Source organism: Melospiza georgiana, chromosome 2 (assembly GCF_028018845.1).
Source record: "Melospiza georgiana isolate bMelGeo1 chromosome 2, bMelGeo1.pri, whole genome shotgun sequence".
NCBI classification, from domain to species: domain Eukaryota; kingdom Metazoa; phylum Chordata; class Aves; order Passeriformes; family Passerellidae; genus Melospiza; species Melospiza georgiana.
The window spans coordinates 58361413-58382744 of record NC_080431.1 but is presented as its reverse complement, the minus strand read 5'-3'; the positions used below and the strand labels follow the sequence as shown (position 1 = coordinate 58382744).

Below are 21332 nucleotides of genomic sequence, written 5' to 3'. Positions count from 1 at the left end.
TATAAATAAATCTTAGAGAAGGAATATTAAGCTTTCTTTTCAGAGATTAAGTTAATCTAGCTGTAGGAGGAACAAGGTAGTGTGTAATATAGCAGACAAATTGCCACCCACTTTCTAATGTGATTTCTTCTGAAACCTCTGAAGTTGTGTAAAACCTCTGTTTGACACAGAGCAATTCTATGAAATACTTGCCTGAAGTCTGTGCTGCCTTTTGAAGAATACTTGAAAAATCCTCACGCTTTCTGCTGCTGCGGGGGAGGAGAGGAGGAGCAAGAATATTAATTCAGCCTTAAGAGGTTTCACATATCCCACAGGAGAGTAAAGTGATTCTAATTTAATTGCTGCTGCTCAGATAGGTAGCCCAAGACATCCAGTATTGAAGGCTTATCTCTGACCTTTACGTTGACCACAGTGATTAAGTTGGAAAGCCTTTAAATTTTAAAATAGAGAAGAGATACAGAATGTGAATTGCAGAGAAAGAGAAAATATAGAGCTGCATAATTCGTGTGTCACCTGCACTGTGTAGCTCAATATTTAAGTAAAGTCAATTTGAGAAAGTGATGGGGTTTTTTTAATTTCCATTTTCTCTTTTTGCATTTCAATGCATTAATGGTATTATTTTCTATCTAGTTATTTCATGCAAATTTCTAAACCCCAGAAGAATCCTGTAGCTATTTGCTGAGGTTATTTAATGAACCAGCAATGCATAAGTAGTATGTGGGTTGAATCAACAACACTCATCTTAAGCATGATATGAATTACGATGACTTTGGGCTCAGGTTTAAAATTGGTAAAGGACACTCGGAGTAATGGAACAGTGATTAGGAGCCACAGGTATATTTAGGATTGAAAACCACCCAAGGAATACAGAATTAAAATCAGTTGCTGCAGACAATTACTACTAAGTCTTTGCTGACTACATCATTGGGAATCATTTGAGACCACGATGATGTGATTCAGACAACTGTGGGCTAGTTTGGAATATTTAGGGAGTCTGAAATATGTTTTACAAAGCAAGGCCTAAAATGAAATACAGAAATGCATATAATCTTTTCTTCTAGTCTGTAAATTTCTGTTCCTTCATGAAAGAAAAACCTGAATGCCTGACAGATACATGTAAAGCATCTATCATAGTAAAATCATTCTTGAAATCTTATGATGCTCAAGTATAATACTTCTTTCATAAATCTGTTTTTTTTTTTTTTTAATTTGCCTGTTTTCACTGTACGTGCTGTTGGAGTGGTTAGATTGGTTAAAAGAAGAGTTTATTTACTTGAAGGGCATCATTCTCTTTCACCTTTCTTGTTCTGCTGTCTCTCTTATTATTTTGCACATTTTTGACCACTCTATTGTGTTGTTCATACAGTTTTTCTGTCTGCTTCATCTAAATGTCATTCTGTATTCACTCACTGTATTTTGTTTTATCAGTAAGAATGAGACATTTTGACAAGGTCACCATGTATGGCATGTCAGAAAGCTGCATTTTCTCTCAGTCTGGGATGATGTCATCTCACTGATTTTCCCTATTCTTATGGTAGAGAGGTTTCTATTGACATTTCTTGATAATTTGTGGTTTAATGGAACCTGACCTATCCTAACATGGTGATTTAGATACACAAAACAATGCCAACTATGGGTAGAGCATTATATCTGTGGGATATGGGAAGGATTGTCCTTGCTACAGAAGCTGTATTTCAGTTCTACACTACACTTATTATGGGTCCCTTCCAAATCAAACTGATCCTATTACATCTGGGAAGTAAAGCTGACATGTGTGATCTTTGCTATGGAAATTTAGGTGATCTTTTGGACACTCTGAAAGACCACTGAACTGTTTAAATATGAGGAGGAAGATCTTGAATTTAGCTTCATCTTTAGAAAAATAGCAGGAAGAGAGGAAATACTTCCACAGAGGTTGTATTGCCAATTTAGCAGACACTAATACCAGACTTTATATGAGGGGGAAATTGTTTTTCTTGAAATAAAATACATGTCTTTCACTCCCACTGTCTTACATTTGGGAACCCTGGAATGAGTGTGTGTCTAAGGAGTCTGTTCAGCAGTCAGGGATCCTTCCTGCTTGCATCCAGCTAAGAGGTCCAGAGTCTGCTCCAATGGCATGGGGAGCGTGGGATGACAGCTTCCAAGTCTTCCTCACATCTCCTGTGTTATTCATAAGTTGGCCACTCTTTCCAGGTTCTGTATATGCCTTTTTACCTTTATGGACCTGCCAACAGCCTCTCTGTCCTTCCCAAGCTCCTCGAGTCATCACTCTTCACAGTTTCTGTCTGCAAGGTCATCTTGTGAAGCAACATGTTGGCCTGTGGTCTTGGTGACCTGATGATCCATGTGCCATTAGAATAGGCCAGTCTAAGACTCCTTTTCCTCCTGTGTCTTTCCTTCCTGTGCTCCAGCATAAAAATACTCCCATTCATTCTTCATTCACCCTTTCTATTGAAATTCTCTACAAAGGTAGAGGGTAATGACAGTGGTTTCCTTTTGAAATTAATATAATTGGGAAACTCTCCCACCTAAGAAACAAGCTCTAATTTCTCCTTATGTTTTTATGACATTACAAGGACTTTGCTTTTGAGTACTTATTCAGTATTATAACCCAAATCCAAATATTTGATTGAGGTATTAATTGAAATAGAGATCTTTGTATGTAGATTGGGGGTAGCTTTAGGAAATTTCATGGTGTTATGGAGCAGATTTATCTAACCCCTGTAGACCCAGCTTTGTTCAGCTGTAGCTCCTGCTATGTAAACACTTAATATGAGCAGTGATTGTAAGATTATTAACTACCAACAAAAGCAATTATTTTAGGGTCACTTATCTTAATCAATAGCTATTGCACTGTTCAAACTCATCTCCTCCTAATGTAAATGGACTGAGACAAAAACCCATGGACATGCCTAGACTTACCTCTCTAACAGTATGTGCTTCAGGGCAGGGGTAAGCTGTTGTTCAGAATGCAGAGACTTTGACCTTCTAAAAAGAGTGAGGGAAAAAATGCTAATGGACTATTTTGTACACTGTCACCACCAGTCTTTAAAATCCAGGGAGATGGAGTATTTAAACATATAGGACAAATGTACATTACCCTAAAACATTGTGCCACACCCTATGATTCATTATATGCCATCATATTTACACAAAAGTGTATCAAAGGAGCTTCTTGAGTAAAATGTGACTTCTTCACCCTAAATAATTGCCTTTACTTGCTCTTTTTTTCACAATGAATAATTTTAAAGAAGAGTGTATCTACTTAAACAGAAAATGTAACAATGATGGAAATATATTGTTCAATATTATACAAATATGATTTGTTTCAGATTTGTTTTTCATTCATGTTTGCCACTGAAACAGACATTTTAGGAGAAGGGGGTTTTATACATAAATGGAAATATTTAAAAGAAAAATGTAAATATAATTTCTTTCACTGTGAGAGCCTCCCACTGTTGAAAAATTATTGTGTCCAAAGACCAAGTCTTTTTGTCTTCACACTTAAAAAAACCCCTAAGTGTGATTTCAAATTAGGTTAAAAAATGTTTTTTTGAGTGCAGTATTTCCTGCTTATATTTGATATTATGTTGGATTTTTTGCATGAAAGCTCTGTTCTCTCCTTAAGAGCTTCAAATTCTCTGAGCTTTTTAAACCTCAGCAATATCAATACTGTGAAAGCAAGTATTTATTGTGTGGCATTATTGCTGTTCAATGTATATAATGTGCTATTGATTTAGATTAGGATGAAAGAAGGCTGAATCTAAAATTGTTTCTTAGTCATCTTTGTGAAAGACCAATATATTCATGGTATTAAGGAATAACCTACTGTATTAAAATGTGCAGCTGAAAGGCAAAAATTTTGTTATCTTAGGTAACTTCATTAGGATCAACAAATTCACAGTCTTTATGACTGCATGCATATAGACTTCTAGCCTGCTGCCATAATTTCTGACAGCTAACATTATCTTTGCAAATCTAGAACACATTGCAGTGTTACACTGTTGATAGCAGTGTTCTCAACATGTTGAGATGGTAGAGTCTTTCCATTTTGTGGGTGTTGGAAGATAAATTAGGTTCTTTGAAGTCACATGAAGCTGCAGAATAAGGATAGGACTATGGTTTTAGGGCCTGTAAACAGTTTTACCCTATTTCAGCAAGGTTAAGAAAATTTACAATATTATGTATTTCTCAGCAATGCATCACACAACAGCCTAAACCCATCAAAATCAAAAACTCTTCCTGGTTCCCTTGTGCAAGTTTAGTAATCTGTTGTTCCTTTTTCCACAGGAGCGTGGTTGTACCAGTGAAGAAACCCCCTCCAGGTAGTCTGGCTGTTACCACTGTTGGAGCTGCCACAGCCGGGAGTGGGCTGCCACCGGGTAGTACACCTAATATATTTGCTGCAACAGGAGCTACACCAAAAAGTATGATTAATACAACAGGTATTGTCCTTAAATATCCTTGTGACTCTCATTTTGTCTTTGTTTTGTTGCCTTTCGTGGTCTTTTGTTTTTTAATCATCTTTGTGTTGCTGTTGTTGTAGTTCCAAAATGAAACGTGGAAAGGTTAAACCTTGGCCTTTATTAGAGACAGTGTTTTGTCTTGGTCTGTATTTATAAGCTTTGATAGTGCACAGTGGACTTACACAGCCTTAAATAAGTTCATAAATAGCCTCAATATTGTTTTGTAAGTGTTGCTAAGAATTGAAATGAGCTAACTTTTCTAGTGCTCTGCAGTTGAGGATGTTTATATGATACATACCAATTAATCCCTTCTTATGTATCAAATAAAGTAGAGGCAAGTAGCTACTTTATAAACATATTGTAGATTGTAGAGGGTGAATATTTTGGACAATTACTATTTGTCAGTGAATATTATGCTCTTTTTGGAAAGTTTTTTTAGTAAGAAACAACTTAATTTAACTGAATTCTTGCATTATCAATAGTTGTTTCTTGTGACCTACAGAAGGAGTAGACCTCCTTTTAAAATTATTTTTAATACTAGTAATGGGAGCCTGTTGACAGTGGAGACTGGTTTTCCATTGAGAAAGAAATCCTTACTGAGAGCAATGGATATTTAACTTAAACTCCTTTGAAGTATCTGGCTGTAGTCTTTTTTCTTTCTAAAAAAAGCAAAAGCACTTGAGAGAAGAGCTCTCTTCAAGGATATCACAACTTCAGTCAAGGGTTGAGAATGTGAAAATCTTTCTGGGGTTGCAGGAAACAGAAGGGAATGCTTTTGGCATCTTCTGCTTTATGGAGTAATATAAGCTCAATTTTTTGTTCTTTCCTTTTGCAGATTACCTTAATATCTGGTAATAGAACTTTGATTTTGTTAAGGATTAAAAAAAAGAGCCTAAAATCTAACTTTTCTGAGGCAGATGGAAGGAATGAATACTCTGAGTAATGTTATTACTTCTCTCAACAGTCCATTTGTGTAGACACGTATGTTAATCTTGAATGGATTTCCTTTTAGGTATTCTTATGTCATGCAAAAAAATATTTCGCACTGGAAACCTTGTTTTCCAAATGATACTGAATAGTAGTAAGCTTTTCAGTCTTCTTACTGATTAAATATCTGAACTATTTTGGCTGGGATGTAGTAGCCCTTGATTGTAAGTAATTGCATTTTAAAAATCAGTTATTTCCCTAATACTGTTCTTAGTAGAGGGCAGTATTGCAGATGCCATGGTACATGTCTGGATTAAAGGCTCCTTTTTTGACAGATCTTACTGTTTCTTTTTTTTTATTTATGGAATTGGTTTTGATCCTAATCTATGGATTAGCTTGATTAAATGAAAAGTACTGATTTAATGGAATTTCAGCAAGTGTGAGGCTTAATTAGAACTATATATGTACTGAATTCTGTAGAAAAGCATTATATGAAGATTCAAATTTTTTACTATTTAAGTTTTATATCAACATTTTAGAAATGCTAAACATATTATTGACAGTTTTTAAAAAAAAAGTAGTATTCCATTGAAAATATTATTTAAATATTAGATTAAAATGCTCATTTTGCCATTTTTAATTAAGCTACACCTATGATAGTCAAAACAGTGACTCATGTATGTCAGTTTTTGAGACATATAGACTGTCTAAGAACTTTCTGCTTTATATATTTTTAATCTATGAAATATCTATGTTAATAATTATTTTAAAGTAGTGCATATAATTTAATTGAACAGCACCATTTTTTAAAATTTTTCTATGATAGAAAGGAAACAGAATGCAATTTCTTAGAAACACTAGATGTCCCCCCAAACCTATTTACAGTCCTTTTTACAGTATGTCACAGATACTCTAGAAATAGTTATATCTATGTGATGGGTAGCACAATCTCTAAGGTATATTCTCTGCTGGACTTATGTGAAAGTTGTTGTTTCTTAGTTATCCATGGGTTATAGTTGGTGTTTACATTCCATCTGCCATCACTGTCATAGTCTATGTCATGTCATGACTTAATGAGATGTATGTTACTAAAGGCCTTTAGTGCTGTGAATTCATCTTTGGGTAAATAGGTTTTCCTCCCTCATCTTTTTATGCAAGAAACTACCTTTATAGTTTCTTAGACTGGATTTCTGTAATTCATATCCTGATTCTTACTTCCATGTTAATACAAAGGTTCTAGATCTGTTTGATCTTCTGGAAGCCTAGCTGGTTGAACAACTTAGCCAACTGCATTTTTAAACAAGCTTCATGAGGAAAATTTCATTTTGGAAGGAAAAGGGAATAAACATTAAAAATATGTAGGAATTAAACAAGTGAATAAGTACACAAATGCACACATGGAGACATATATATATATATATATATATATATATATATATATATATATATATATATATATAAAGGTTTAATCTTTCTTAAGATATCTTATTCTCAGTTAAGTTGCTGTGATTCCTATGTTGAGAGAGATGGCCTACCTTATACTTTTGTGTTTCTAAGTGTGTTTGAGTAAATTTTGAATTTGTATTTAATCCAAGTCAGATTACACAGTGTAAACCACAATCCATCTCCCAGTCCCATTATTAAAAGAACTTCCTAAATCAGTTCCTAATATAAATCCTGAACCTCACCAGCTATTTTAGTGTCAGCAAACCCAGGAAATCCTGCTTGCATTTTGATAGTGTTTTGAATTTAAATATTCTTAAATTATCTAGTCAAAATTCTAATCTTTACCTTCTTTTATCAGTAAAAAATAGCTAAACTAAAATTTTTAAAAAAATTCGTTCCTGCTGCCAGAGTATTTTTCACATTTACCAGCATTCAACCTCTACGTTACTGCCGGCTGCTTAAGCAGTTAAGAAACCATTAATGCTTTGTAGATCTCTGCAGGAAATTGAAAAATAATATCACGTGTAATGCAAAGGACGTTGATGTATCTCCTGCTAAAACTGACCAGAAACAAGGAGTTAACAATAATCATTTATGAAAATGGCCAGGATAATGTCATTGATCTCTAAACTGGGGTTCTTCAGCCTTCCTTGCTAACTAGGATAAATCTTGTTGCCTGCCAGCCTCTTCTCCAGTAGCATTACAGTCCCTCAGGCTTTGAACTCTCAGTCCAAGACTGTTTGTAGCCACCTCTCTTGCAGTGGTGTGCTGCAGAAGGACTGTGCAAACAGGGACAGCATATATCACAGCACTCTCACTGCTCATGGCTTCTCTGAGCTTCTGCTGGTTTGCTTCAGGGAGGCTGAGCTCACAGCGCTGTTTCAGCAAACATGATAGATTGGCATTCAGAGTCTAAGTTTAGCCCTTAGCTCTGACCCAGATCACTTAAAGTATAAATGTATGCTCTGTGTGCATAGCTTTTTTTTCTGGGCAGCTGTTCACAACCCATTGAAATGATACCCCCACCATCCTCCTTACTTTTGAGATCTTACAATTCTCCTTGACTCAAGGAAAGAAACAGAAAAATTACAATTAGAGTCTAAATACTCCTCAGACACAAATTTCCCCCATTTCTTACTGAAGAGATATATATTTTCTATCTTCCCTGTCATTTTTTAATTTCTATTTTAGTTTCTGCCTTTAGTTGCAACTGGGCAGCTAAAAATGCATATATAAATATATTTTAAGAAATATTTGAAGTTTTATTCTCCACCCAAGCTCATATTAGCTACACCTTTATTTTGGAAAGATCTTGCTTTACAGTATGATGTAAAATTATTTTCAACTTTGGAATATAGTTTGGGAATAGAGGAAATGAGGTAAGGATTTATTTTGCCTGATTTTCAATAAATTTCATGCTTATTATTTTTGTACCAGTGAAGTTAAGGTATTGATTTTTTGATAACTACATGGAAAGGTTTTCACTATTTTGGAATAAATAACATTATTTCCCTACTTAGAAGTAGATTAATAATACAAGGACTATTTTAAAAGTTTTGTTTTATAAGACTGAATTAAGGTTTGTGTTTTTTGGGGGACAGGTGCAGTAGACTCAGGATCTTCTTCTTCCTCTTCGTCATCCAGCTTTGTGAATGGTGCTACCAGCAAAAATCTGCCAGCTGTCCAAACTGTTGCTCCAATGCCAGAGGATTCAGCTGAAAACATGAGGTACACAAGTTCTATCTTTTAATATTAATTATAATTTCTCTTCCCAAATTTCTCTAATATAAAATAACTCATTTAATGTGCATTACTGTAGTTATATGTGTGCTACAGTAATTTTGGGGTACCAAGGATGTGTGTGCTAAAATAACACTTCACTGAAAAGTCTGAGTTTTTCAACTGAAGGGTCTAACTTGTTTAAATTATGCCAGACACTAAAACTTCATTAAAGTATTTTTTCAGTTGGCTGGTTTATTTTCTTTATTCAATAATGACAGTACATATTGGAAAGTAAGAAGTTTGTAAATGGAGCACTAGGCAGTGGAAGGAGATGCTCAACCCCTCCTGTGCAAACAAAGGTTTGTGTTAAACTGGAGAGGAAAAAACCAGACTTGTAATTGAAAAGGATAATAACAATTTTACTTGTTCTGGAGTACTCTGCAAATACTCTGGAATTTATGAGGCTGACATACTGCTTACTCTGACATGACTTTTTCTATTTACTTAACACCATTTAAAAACTGTAAAGTTTGATCAAATTATGATCATCCTCTTTTCTAAAGAAGCTTATAGAAGCTTTTAAAACAGGTGTGATTTGACACAATTTAGCTTCTATTGTGAAGTTTTCTTACAATCATGGTCTCTTTTTTTTTACAGTATCACTGCAAAGCTTGAAAGAGCTTTAGAAAAGGTGGCCCCTCTCCTGCGAGAAATTTTTGTTGATTTTGCCCCTTTCCTATCTCGAACATTATTGGGTAGCCATGGGCAAGAGCTGTTGATTGAAGGTACTGTTCTGTCATTAGATTATATTATGTAAAACTATTATTCATTTCATATGAACAATTTTTTATTTTCACTAGACTTCATATAACTATTTTTGACAAATTAATTAATCAGTTCTTAATACATTGTGATTTCAGTTCTTTGCATTTAATTTCATTTAAAGTTAAAAGTGATAGCTTTTATATCCTTTTATTCCCCTGAGATGCTGTGTAATGATACATCCTGTCACAAAATAATCTGCATAGTTCACCTTTCTCTCCTCAGATTAATTCAGTGCTTCAGCCTGACTTTGAGAAAGTAGTGAAAATGCAATTAAAAAGTGTAAACTACTCCCACAGAAGAAAGTAAAATAAGACCATGCTCCAACATTGTATCTGTATTTGGTAGGGCTGTTTTTTCCTCAGGCAGGTCAATTCACAAAGGCACATAAAGAGCTGTGCCTAGAGGGGGAATAAAAACTGCTAAATTTTAAAGGGAAGTATCCTTGACCACTTTCAAGGATTTTTATGGGGTTTATGTGCTATCTTTACTACTTCATGGTTAGAAAATTTGCCTCATAAATGAGGCAGGAAGTAATGCAGAAGTTATGCAGACCATGCAAATATGACAAGCTCATGAAGAAAGTAATGAATCAGTACTAGTGCAGCTAAAATAGTGAAGGGGGAATTTGCATCAGCACGCACTGGTCATGTATTCAGAGGAATATGTTCAGCCAAGTAAATTTTTTCCTTTCAGGATTCTTCTGACACACAGTATTGCTGTTAATTGAGAGGAAAAAGTCTCACTCTGACAAGGTTTATCATATGGAAAGATCTACACAGGAAAAAAACAGCTTTGTGTTCAAATTCCAAACCCCCTTCTATTACACACGTTTTACCTAAATGTTTGTGTACAGTTTTTCCTATGGTAATTCCAGGATTATATCTCACAGTGTTGGCTCTTGTTACTAGAAATATTTACATCTTGTAACTGAAATTTTCTACAACTTTCTTTTCTTTCATCTTCTTATCCTTTAATATTATTATTATTGAATAATACCAAGGAATGGTATAGTAGCAGCTTAGAGTACTCAGAAGCTTCAGGTATTGTTAATTGTTAATTTTATAGCTTGTGACTAAGTTGCACTTCTCACTTAATGACACCTAAATTAATGGTCTGAGATTCACATTACAATGACTAAGAGAATTTATGGGCTACATTCTTAAGTCTCTTATTTCAGTGAAATTGGTTGCAAAATTTGTAGCAGTATTATCCTTTTCCATTTGGCAATTGATGAATTGCAGAATAGGTTTTATAAACTATCACTAAAATTGTCTTAGTTTTCCTGAGTTCTTTAACTGATTTTAAAAATTCTTCATTGATGTTCTTCTGCTGTTGTATTTTTGTCAGATCTGTAGCATGAACAAGGCTATAACAGTTCCCAGGATATGACAAAGACTGAAATGCTAGAGGTCACAGGAATCTCACAACTATACAGCCATATTTAATCTCACTATTTATCCATAGAGAAAAGTTTTGTTGGATTGTTTTTGGCTTACAGCATTTTTCTGATAACTGCTTGGAGGGTCATTCCATATTTTGCCCCTATTTTCTCCCTATCTATGACTTAGCCACCCAATTTAGAATCAGAAAACATTGTTCACAAACCAAATACCGAGTTCCAAAACAAGCAATGTCCTCTACATTATTTTTCTTTAATTTTATATCTCACCTTCTCTTCAATCAATCTCTGATTCCTGATTTCTAAAAACCAGTCCTTTCTTCCCAAGTTATTGAAATAGAAATCTGGAAAGTAAAAAAAAATTCAAGTACACCATAGATTTTTACATTGTGACACTTGAATTTTTCTTTTCCACATCTAAAATACTTGGGCTTTTTTTCTTCTTAACAGAGGATTCAGAGAATTGCTTTTATAGTAATTGTGTACTTCTGATCTTTTATCTCTTCATTGCCTCCGTGAGACCCTTTTTCTCAGCTAAACTGAATTCTTGCCTGGTAAAGATGCCTTTGAAAGAGAATTCCAAATTCTCTCTTATTCTGATACCTGATTTATTTTGAGAAGTTTTCTATCATTCCTTGCTGAAAGGCAGGGGTAGTCTTGAAGTATTTGAAAGTGCTATCCAGGTAATGACTCAAGAAAGAGGGATTTAGGGGTGTTATTCAGGATATGAGAGTGCATACAATTCCTGTGGGGCTTTGATAATTGAAATTTGATTTAATTTTTTTTTACTGCAAATAGTAATTAACTTAACACTTTTATATGCAATGGTTTAATTCGTTACTTTATATGTAAAGGTTTTAGTTATAAGAATCAAAAAGGAGAAAATAAACTTCAATTAAGTCTTAAGGCACTTATCTGTTTTTCAAATTGATCACCATAAAAATATCTGTTGTGTTCAATGAAGGATGTACTTTCAAGTTTAACATAACCTTTCCTTCTTCGCTCTTTTTCAAAACCTCCTCATGGTATGAAGTTTCTCCCCTATCACATTTTGGTAAAATCAGAATACTGTCAGACATCCTTGATGCAGTGTGCTTTTTCCTGAGGCTCTTTCTAGTGCATGCATGTGTGTAAGAAATGCTAAATGATTTTCAGATTTGGTAAGAATGTACACAGTCTCGTAGCTGACTGCATACTGAAGAGCACAAAACAAAAGTAAGAAGAAAACAAAATTAATTTTAAAACTTCTAAAACAGGTTAATCATAAAATTTTCCTGAGTATCTGATGCTTTATGATAGCTGTTGTCAATATATTTTTGGAAGTGTGAATACAGCTTAGTTATGATTTCACCTTTTTGTTGTAGTGCAGCTGCCTCAAACCTTTGCTGAACAATCTTGAAGTCATATCCTTTTCCATCAGGCTTTATCATCATTCTGTCCCACGGGAGACTGGTTGATCTATTGTTTGAGTAAATTATGCTTAATGTCTTAGGGCCTTCCTAACTTTTGAGTGGAGTTGAAATGAACAGGCTGCAATGATCTTTGGTCAGTCTAGACCGAAAACTTGGGCCACTAATACTTGAAATTATTCATTTCTCTTGCTCTGGTAAATTCCTAAATGTGAATGGTAACAGAGGAACCCCATCAGGTAGTAATCTGACATTGCACTATATATTTATTGTTAAAATTCCTCATCTATTTGCTCTACTAAAATTACTAAATTACTTATTAATGAAATAGTTACTTGCTCCTATTTCTAAAACCAATTCTTTCTTCAAAAGTATCTTTCACTCCACTGAATTTCAAATGTTTCCTCAACTTCTCAGAATATTTTCTGAGTAGAAAATGTTGTCAGTGATGGGTTAAAAGGGACCTTTTTGCATTTGAATACAAATAGCTTCAAACAGAGTATACACTGCTGTGGTTTGTCAACTGAGGTTCTTCCAATGCCCCCAAGAACAGAAGTTGCAAAGGTTAAAATCGTCCGTACAGAATCTAATTGCATTATGCACAAACATGCATTATGTGTAGGACACATATTTCAGCTTAGCAGAGCTCATTGTGGAGTTCCATTTAACACTTGCACAGATATGTTTTTGCTAACTAGTTTCCATATGGTCTGCAAATTCCCTCCATGTAAAGTGCATGACAACATTCTAGCTTTTAGGTGAAAATGTTACAGGCAAGTGTAATCTGATCTGTAGCTGAAAGAAAACCTATATCCTCTTTTTGTCAAGCACAGATGGCTAAAAGTATTTCCACTACAGCTATTCTTGGAGTGTCTGGAACAGTAAGAATAGGTCCATGGCTGAAACACAGTCACATAGAATGCTTTCCCTTCTCTTGAGTGAGGTACCAAAGAAACTTCACTGATGCTTTTACTTTGCTGTATCATTAGCTGGGTAGAAGGTCAGCCAGGTAGCCCTTCACCAAAGGATCTCTGATGAATTCCCTGATGTACATTTGATATGTTTCTGATACAGGCACAATTAAAGTCAGATGACAGAGAGAATGTTTTTGCGCTGATAGAAGCAGGATCTGTTTCTCCTCATTAACTCACCACATGGCTCTATGAAAATATTCAGTAGAGGTGGTGATGGACTAGCTTTGTATCATGTTTGACAGGAGGCTTCTTGAAACAATTGAAAAATTGCCCAAAACATTCCTTTGGAAACCACAGATAGAACTTGGGTGCTAAATGACACTATTCTAGAAGGTCCCCAAGACCCCAAGTGTGACATCACTGTGGCATCTACCAATACTGGCACAATTAGTTTCTGATTTTTTTTAATAATACTGAATGTTTTATTAGGAAAAGCAGGACAACCATTTTCATTTAGATACTATAATAATCTGGAAATCCCTTATACTTTCTGGGGAAAATTCATTTTTTTGGAGCTTAACATGCCCCTTGAGTTTCTCTTAGAAACTTTTCAGGACCTTTGTATTACTGTGTTCAAGACCACAGATGCTGTAAAGTACAAAAATGTCTGTTCTTGCAGAACTTCTTTTTTCCCTGTACATTTTATTCTCTCATTCTTTTATCTCACTCTGCCACATCCCAAACATTTTCGTTTGTGTGTCCAGGCATGCTCTCTTCCAGCTAACTAAAAATAAGGTAATTGCCCTACCAGTCTGTAGGACAGCATGTAGCCAACATTTTGAACAAAATAAATAATTTAATTAATATTTGCAAGTAAAAGGGAAAAGGAATAAATAAATAATTTTATGATTTTAAAATTTGTATTAACTCAAATTAACAGCTAGTAAATAAAGCTTTAAGCTATTTATGGTGCTGAAATTTCTATAATCAAATATTTTGTCTCCTTTTGCTATTTTTATTAAGTCTTTTTTATAGTGTTGAATTGTGTCTGGCAAAACTAAGTGCTTAGGTGAAGATATACAAAATGAGAAACGAAGGCATTGCATTGGAGAGATATATTGAATCACTTTCTGGACTAACCAAAACTCAAGAAAAAGCCAGATTTCTAGATAGCCAGATGCTGAGTCCAACTTCTAGGAGCAAAGAACAAACTTAGATCCATCCTAAGGATCCTAGGAGATGGGGACAAAGTGATGCAAAGAATGGAGGGATTGCCAAAATAATTGGGATGTTTGGCTCCCTTGGCTCATTGCTGAGACAGCAAAGACTTGTCCAGTGTCTTGGAAGAACAGATGAGTGATTTCATTTCTGTGCATAAATTCGGTTAAACTCCCACTATCTTGTCCCATAGTGAGCACTTCAAGAATGATGCCCACACTGCAGAGGTATGAAGTACTATGTTATCAGCTTGATATGTTCAATGTATCAAAAAGACAGAAGTTAAATACTACAGGAGCCTTTAGAGTTTCCATCAAGAGAATGCCTGAGGAGGGTAAATGGGATTGGAAAACTTTAATAGCGCTTACCCTCAATTATTGCAATTGATGTTACTTGTAGTCATTATGACTATTTCAAATTTTTTTTCCAAATGTAGTCATCAATCCAACTTCTCAAGAGGAAAAATGTCATGTATTTGCTGGATGCTTTTGGAACTTCTTTGTGACTTTTGAGCATGTGAATCACCATTTTCTCTGTGCCACATCATGGAAGGAATAATAGTCTGCATTAACCTTAATTTGCTTTAACATCGTCATGACTTATTTGTTCACATAGTGATAGACAGGTGTACTTCAATGTCAGCTAGCCACCTGCAGAAATCAGTAAAAAATCAGTGTGCTTTTTTCCTGCTCTGCAGTTGATTGCATCTGAACTGTAGATGAAATCAAGAATATGTCATTTTCCCTTGAGGCATCAAAGATGTTCAATGCTTATGCCACTTTATGAAATAAGCCTTTCTTCTGATTTTTTAATATGTGTGATCATGTGTGTATATATATATAAATTGATTTCCATTTTTTGTAGCAGTTCTTTAATCATTACCTTGAAGCTCATTTTAGTATGAGACATTTTCTCTGCATAATGAATTTGTCTTTTCAGGGAAGCCTCATGTAAGCTCATGCCAGCTCTACTTGGGTCTCAGATTTCAGAGATCTCTTCTAATTATATGACCGCATAGCTATATATGTACTTTAATCTGATTTTTTTGAGAACATGAAACTTATGTGATTGTTGTGATTGTCCTGAGTGAGGAGGCCTTTTAGTTTCTTGATAACTTTTCAATGTGTTGGCCAGTTTAACAGAGGTTGCTTAAAAGATGTTATTTTTACACAATATTCCCAAATATAAACATCTGTTTATAAAAAACATCCCCTGTCTTGGGTTAGGGTGTTTCTTACTCACCCTCAATATTTTCTCTGCACTATTATTTGAGGTGTGCCATGATTGTTTAGTAAAGGAATGGAAAACTGAGTAATAACTCAAAATAATCAGCTGATTCATTTGTAATATACTGTATAATATACTCTGTTGGTACAATACTGTGGGCATTGCAGCACAAGGAGCAGGGAAGGCAATTGATAAAGCAGGACTGTGGGAGCAGTAGGAACTCAGCCTTATTAAACATCAGGGAATCCCTGGTGGACATCAAGGGGATTGTTAAAACTTTCAGTGGAGGGCTCAGGCCAGTGTCATTTGCAGCAGGTGTCTCACTGGACATGATCACTCTGCTCAGTAAGGATGAGGAATCTTATGCATTGTTTGGTTGTACTGGGTCAGGAACTCTAAGTTCATTTTCAAAGCTAAGTACTTTGCTGTGCCACATGCCACTCCTTCCTTTCCTTGTGCCCAAAGGGACTTAAGTGTACCTTCTTCTCTCTCCAGGAAGAGGTGATGCTGCATGTTTAGAAGAGTGCAGTTAAATCCTGTGAATTTTTTTATCCAGTCCTCTGTAAGACAGTTTTTCTGAATTTGTGGTAGTAGGATTCCTATTCATAAATTACTTTTCATCTTCACTATGAAGATTTGCAGAAAGATCCCAGAAAAAAATGCACTACTGTCTGAAAATAACCCCCTTCTTAGATAAAGAGATTAGAATAATAATGATTTATGGATAATGCTTTTCTTCAGTTTGTGTTTTTCTTTTTAGCTTTAAGAATTTCTGTAAGCAATTTACAAGATTATGTTTTTACCATGAAGAAAACCATAGGTCATTTTGAAACAGGGCATGAAATCCTCCAACAGATAAAATTTAAAATACTGCTGCTGCTTGAAAAGCTACTTGCACACATTTTAACCCATTTGTGAGCAGGAAAAAGAAAAAAGTTCATAAATTACAAACTGATGTGCAGTTATAGGCGTGTCAGAAATTTGTTTTAAGAAGTTCTCTGTCTAGGGTTGGTATGATTAGCTCCTAGTATCTGACTGAAAGGCTCCACAGTGTGCTCATGTCTCACTTTGGGACTGATCACAGATTTTACTAAAAAACATCAATAAGTCAGGCACACATGGAGACAGAAAACACCAGTTTTCCAAAAGTCTGTTTGGTAGGAACAAAGAAATGCTGAAGAGCTAAATGTATATTCAAATCTGCCTATTTATTTACACTTAATCCAGAGATTAAGGTTCAAAGTTCACAACTTATGAAGTTTCTTTAGAAGTAGGTTACTAGTGACAAGACAGAATCCAATTCAGACAGCTGAAGTGCAGGTGCCACAAAAGATGTCTCTATTATTTACCCACATTGAAATCTTCAAACTATAATGAGCCCAACACAAGTTATAGAACATTTTTCTTCACATAATATACCTTTATGACATCTTTAAAGGGATATCATTGCAAACACCAGAAAGAGGATACACGTTCATTCAATTTTGATTTAACTCTTGATTTACTGGAGTTCCTGTGTGCAGAAGTATGTTCTGAGCAGATGTTTAACATGGCAGGAAACATTATAGATCAGAGATCCAGATAGCAACTAGGAAATGCATAGCATCTGGCACCTTTTTGAAAGTAAACCTGCCAATAATTAATTACACATATGAGCCACTCTATCCCTGTCTAATGAGTTGGACACTTACTAAGATGTATTAGACTGTGGAACAGAGGTTAACTGCTCATGCTCTCTCCTGTCTCTGACTTGTGTGGTCCCAGTGTAACTTAAGGGTAGAAATTGTTGTTGGCACTCAAATTTTATGTCATTCATTAGATTATCATTATTACATTGATTATTAATCAAGATGTCTTTACATTCCAAAATGTAAAGAATTCCCATTAGACAGAAATTGGGGTTCTTCTGTTGCTTTGACAATGGAGGAAAAAAAATGACTGAAATTGTGAGACTAATTGTAAAGTTTAGTTAGGTGTGTGCAGATGTAAAAATTAGTAAATACGTACCTTCAGGAAAGCAAAAGCTGGTAACAATACAAAGTAGTCAGGTTTAATGGAAGGAAACTCTGAAAGTTATCCTTGAAAATATAGAGTCCACTAGATGTTTGAAGTTACTAAATTACTATTTGAAGTGCTATCATATTTGAAATGATATCATACAATTATCACATATCATGCTAAATTACTATTGGAAGTGCTTTTATTATTAGGAAGTGAAGAGCACCAATTACTGTTTTTTTTAAAGCGCATAATGAAATGCACAAAATATTGGAGCATTTAAAGAGTAAGAAAAGAAGTTAATTGTTTGTGATCCCTGGGTCCCGTTTACTTCAGCAGTATTAGCCACTCTCTCATAAATTTCTTTTTCAAGCTGGTAGCCTGTAGTCCAGTTGCAAGCCAAAAGGCCTAGAAAGGACTGGTCCTTTTGCCTTAGAATTCTAGAAAAATACCCTCCCTGATGTCCATCTCCCTGTTACCCTTCTTGATAGTCCATCTTTTTTGTAATCCGGTTCTGTCTCTCTTCTTGCTTTAACTTCCAGCTTTACTGGGAAATATTTTTTCTAGGGAATTTTCCTACTAACCTACTAAAAAAAAAAGAGTAGCAAGAGACCTATTTGAAGTTATTTCAAGGAAATAATTTTTAAAATATTCTGGAGAAAGTTCTTAACATGTGCAGGCACTGCTGTAACACAGCCTGTAGGTGGACTCATCATATCAACTATACAGCAGTGCTGAATGGTAACACTGGACTAAGTTGTACAATATTTTTTTTAGAACAGCCACCTTTTCCCCCCTTATTATTTTCTCCTCTACTGTCCACGTCCAAAGAAAAACGAGGTGGTATGCCAAAATGGTATTCAGTATCTACAGGATGTTCATGCTGTGACTGAAGCTCTCCACAGGCAGAGGTTCTTTGGTTCTTATTCCACTTAATTCATCATTCAGAACTCAGCAGGGGACTCTGCCTGATTTTGGACTTGAAACAGTTAGGCTGGTATTTGCCCCAGCCCTTGTCCTCTGAAGGCTTAGAAATTGAATCAATCTACTTTATTACACCGGCAGTGTTTTCCAGAGAACTACCTAACTCTGACAATCTATAGGGTGCAAATAACATCTCTGTATCAGATGCCCTGAAAGATGTATTTCTCATGAGACATAGTAAAATATTTCTTTTCCGCGTAGTCTGTGTTCCATGACCAGGTTCTTTAAAAAATTAATCTAATTAAGGGCTGGTCACAGTTTTTCCGTATAAATTTCTAACTTTCTGTCTACTTATCACCTGTTCTATGACCCAGGCTGAAACATTTTAATTAGTGACCAAATTTATGAAGTTTCCTTACTGGCCCTGATGATTTAAAGGCATTTCTTCAGTTCATTCTGTTAGATATGGATTTACTTGTTTCCATGCCTTCAAGGCTCAAGAAAAGAATCTTGCACAAAAACTATAGACTCAATTATTTGAAAAACTACTACACTTGAATTTTAAAAAATACCTTTTTATAGATCATTTTTTGATTGGAAAAAATGTTAATTATAGCATAAACATTAATGAACCCTCTAGCTTGATTTACCTAGATATTAACAGATTCCCTACATACCTGGGATTATTTTTGCAAGAACTAAGGTACAGTATCTTTACTGTGTTCAGTGCAACTTTATGTTAAATTTTACCTCTTTCAAAAAAAGATCCTCTGATCTGCTAAACATCTATTCTCTTATATTGTCTGATGGTGTGTGGAATTTTGATTCAGTCTTTTTATACTTCTTGTCTGTGGAGATTTTCTTGCAATGAGAAAACCTCATGCTGAAAGAACTTGTCAGACAACAGAGACAGTTGTGATATGTCAAATTAAGATGGCAAAGTGATGTCAAAGCAAGTCTAGAGAGAGCCCATAACAATGTTACTGTCAAGTAAATATAGAAAACTGAAACACAAGAAATACAAGTTATTTCAAGAGATCTATGACTGCAGAGGGTTTCTTGTGTTTTGAGAGACACTGTTTCAGAATGATTAGCTCTTGTCAGTAGGGCTTCAGGACAGAAGCGATATCTGATGGCAGCCAACTAAGGTCAGCAAAGTTCAGCTTGGAGATTTTTCTTTTCCTTTTCTTGTTATCAAATTCTCAGGAAACATTTATATTTACACAAAATTGGTTTTGCTACTCAGGAGATCACATCTACTTAAAATAAGGGTCATCTTGGTCACCTTAGAAATTTAGGAAGCTGCATGAGCTCTGAGCTTTTCTTATACTCCCTATTTGTAGCTGTGCTGGTTCACTCAGTGTGGCCCCAATATTGCTAAAGAGAAGAAATATAAGAAAGTAAGGAGGATCAGTAGGAGTAAGTGGTTTTATTGCTGGGCAGCTTAACCTTTTCTCACCATCCTTTTTTTGTCATTCACCAGGGACATATTTCAGTTTTGCCATGTCCCCCTAATAATAGGAAAGAATGTAACAAGGAGCTAGTAGAAAATAATAGAAAGAAGAAAGCAAAAAGTAATTCCTATGTTTACTGTAAGAGGAGAGAAACAAAAAGGAATAAGCTCATAAAATAGGAATAGGTTATAGACTGAAGCTGAGAAAAAGTTGATAAACTTTAGAGTAAAAATAAAGTTTCATACCTAAGGAAAATACTGCATTAAGTAACACTATTCCAGGGAAATCTTGATATTCTAGAGGCTGTTATTTAGGATCATACCTATGATGTATCTTTTCTAGGATGTCCCTTTTGACAACCTTAGAAAGACTTGGAAAAGGTTCTTGAGATGAGCAGAAAGCGCCATTGTTGTAGTAAAGGTATAAAATATAAACATTTACTTATGTTAGTGAGTGAAATTAATGTCTTCATTTCTGCTTGTATAGTTTGAAAAAAATTTACTACTGAGGTAATACTTGGAAAATGTATTTCCTCTCAGTTTTGAGAGGAGGTGAAAGACTGAGGAAAAAAGAGAAAGGACAGGTAGATGTTTCTTCATTTCAATAAGACAACCTTTTTTTTCCATGTATTAAATATGTGGCAACTTCTTTGGTATCACTTGTTTCCCTTTAGTAATTTTTCTACAAATTTAATTACAAAACTGGCAACTCTCTTCGGAAAGTAATGCCAGGAAAATACAAAAAAATACATGACAGAACTTCAAAAATATTTTAAATTCTCACATTTTAAATTAAATTTTAAATGTCTTTATCAATAAATGCTTTTCTTACTTCTGCCATTGAAATGAAATGTCCCTGGCAGCAGCTAAGTTAGAAATTTATTGACAATTGTGAGCCACTTATTTGAATAATATCTTAGTATAAAGAGGGAAATTAGAAGACTTTCGGGATAATATTTGAATTCTCACAGTGGACAATTTGGTTTTGGAGGAAAAATCTGGAATGTTTTTCATTGAGATTCTTTCTAGATAAATAAGTGTTTGGGATTTTCTGGAACCTGTGTTTTCCAGGCTTCTCCTGAAAAAAAAATGTTTATAACTTATTCAAGTCTACCTGAAAATGAAGTACATTTTAAAAGAAAAGCAATAATTCCACTTTACAGACCTTTTCAAGATTGGAGATATTTTAGTTTGATCAACTGCAGCACAGTGTGATCATTGATTTGGGTGTTTTTACCTGTAGTCTAGAAGAGGAGGAAATATATTAAATTTACAAAAAAATTCTAGTAAATATGTGTCATACCACTTTAAAAAAATCTGCTTCACTTAATAGGGAATTGTTTTCTTATAATTAATATTTGTGTTGAATTATTTTATATAAAAAGAATGGTTTTGTCTTTT

The 21332-nt window shown here is 34.7% G+C and overlaps 1 protein-coding gene across 4 annotated transcripts in view; it reads left to right on the top strand.

The window, feature by feature from the left end:
* Positions 1-21332, top strand: part of NBEA (neurobeachin) — a 452410-nt gene that overhangs the window by 179052 nt on the left and 252026 nt on the right. For 3 of the 4 annotated variants that reach the window (XM_058019299.1, XM_058019300.1, XM_058019297.1), the window contains 3 exons: positions 4294-4448; positions 8444-8570; positions 9222-9349. In XM_058019299.1, the coding sequence (XP_057875282.1) occupies positions 4294-4448; positions 8444-8570; positions 9222-9349 (410 nt within the window). The remainder of the gene's footprint in view (positions 1-4293; positions 4449-8443; positions 8571-9221; positions 9350-21332) is intronic. The other variant, XM_058019298.1, reaches the window with a different exon arrangement.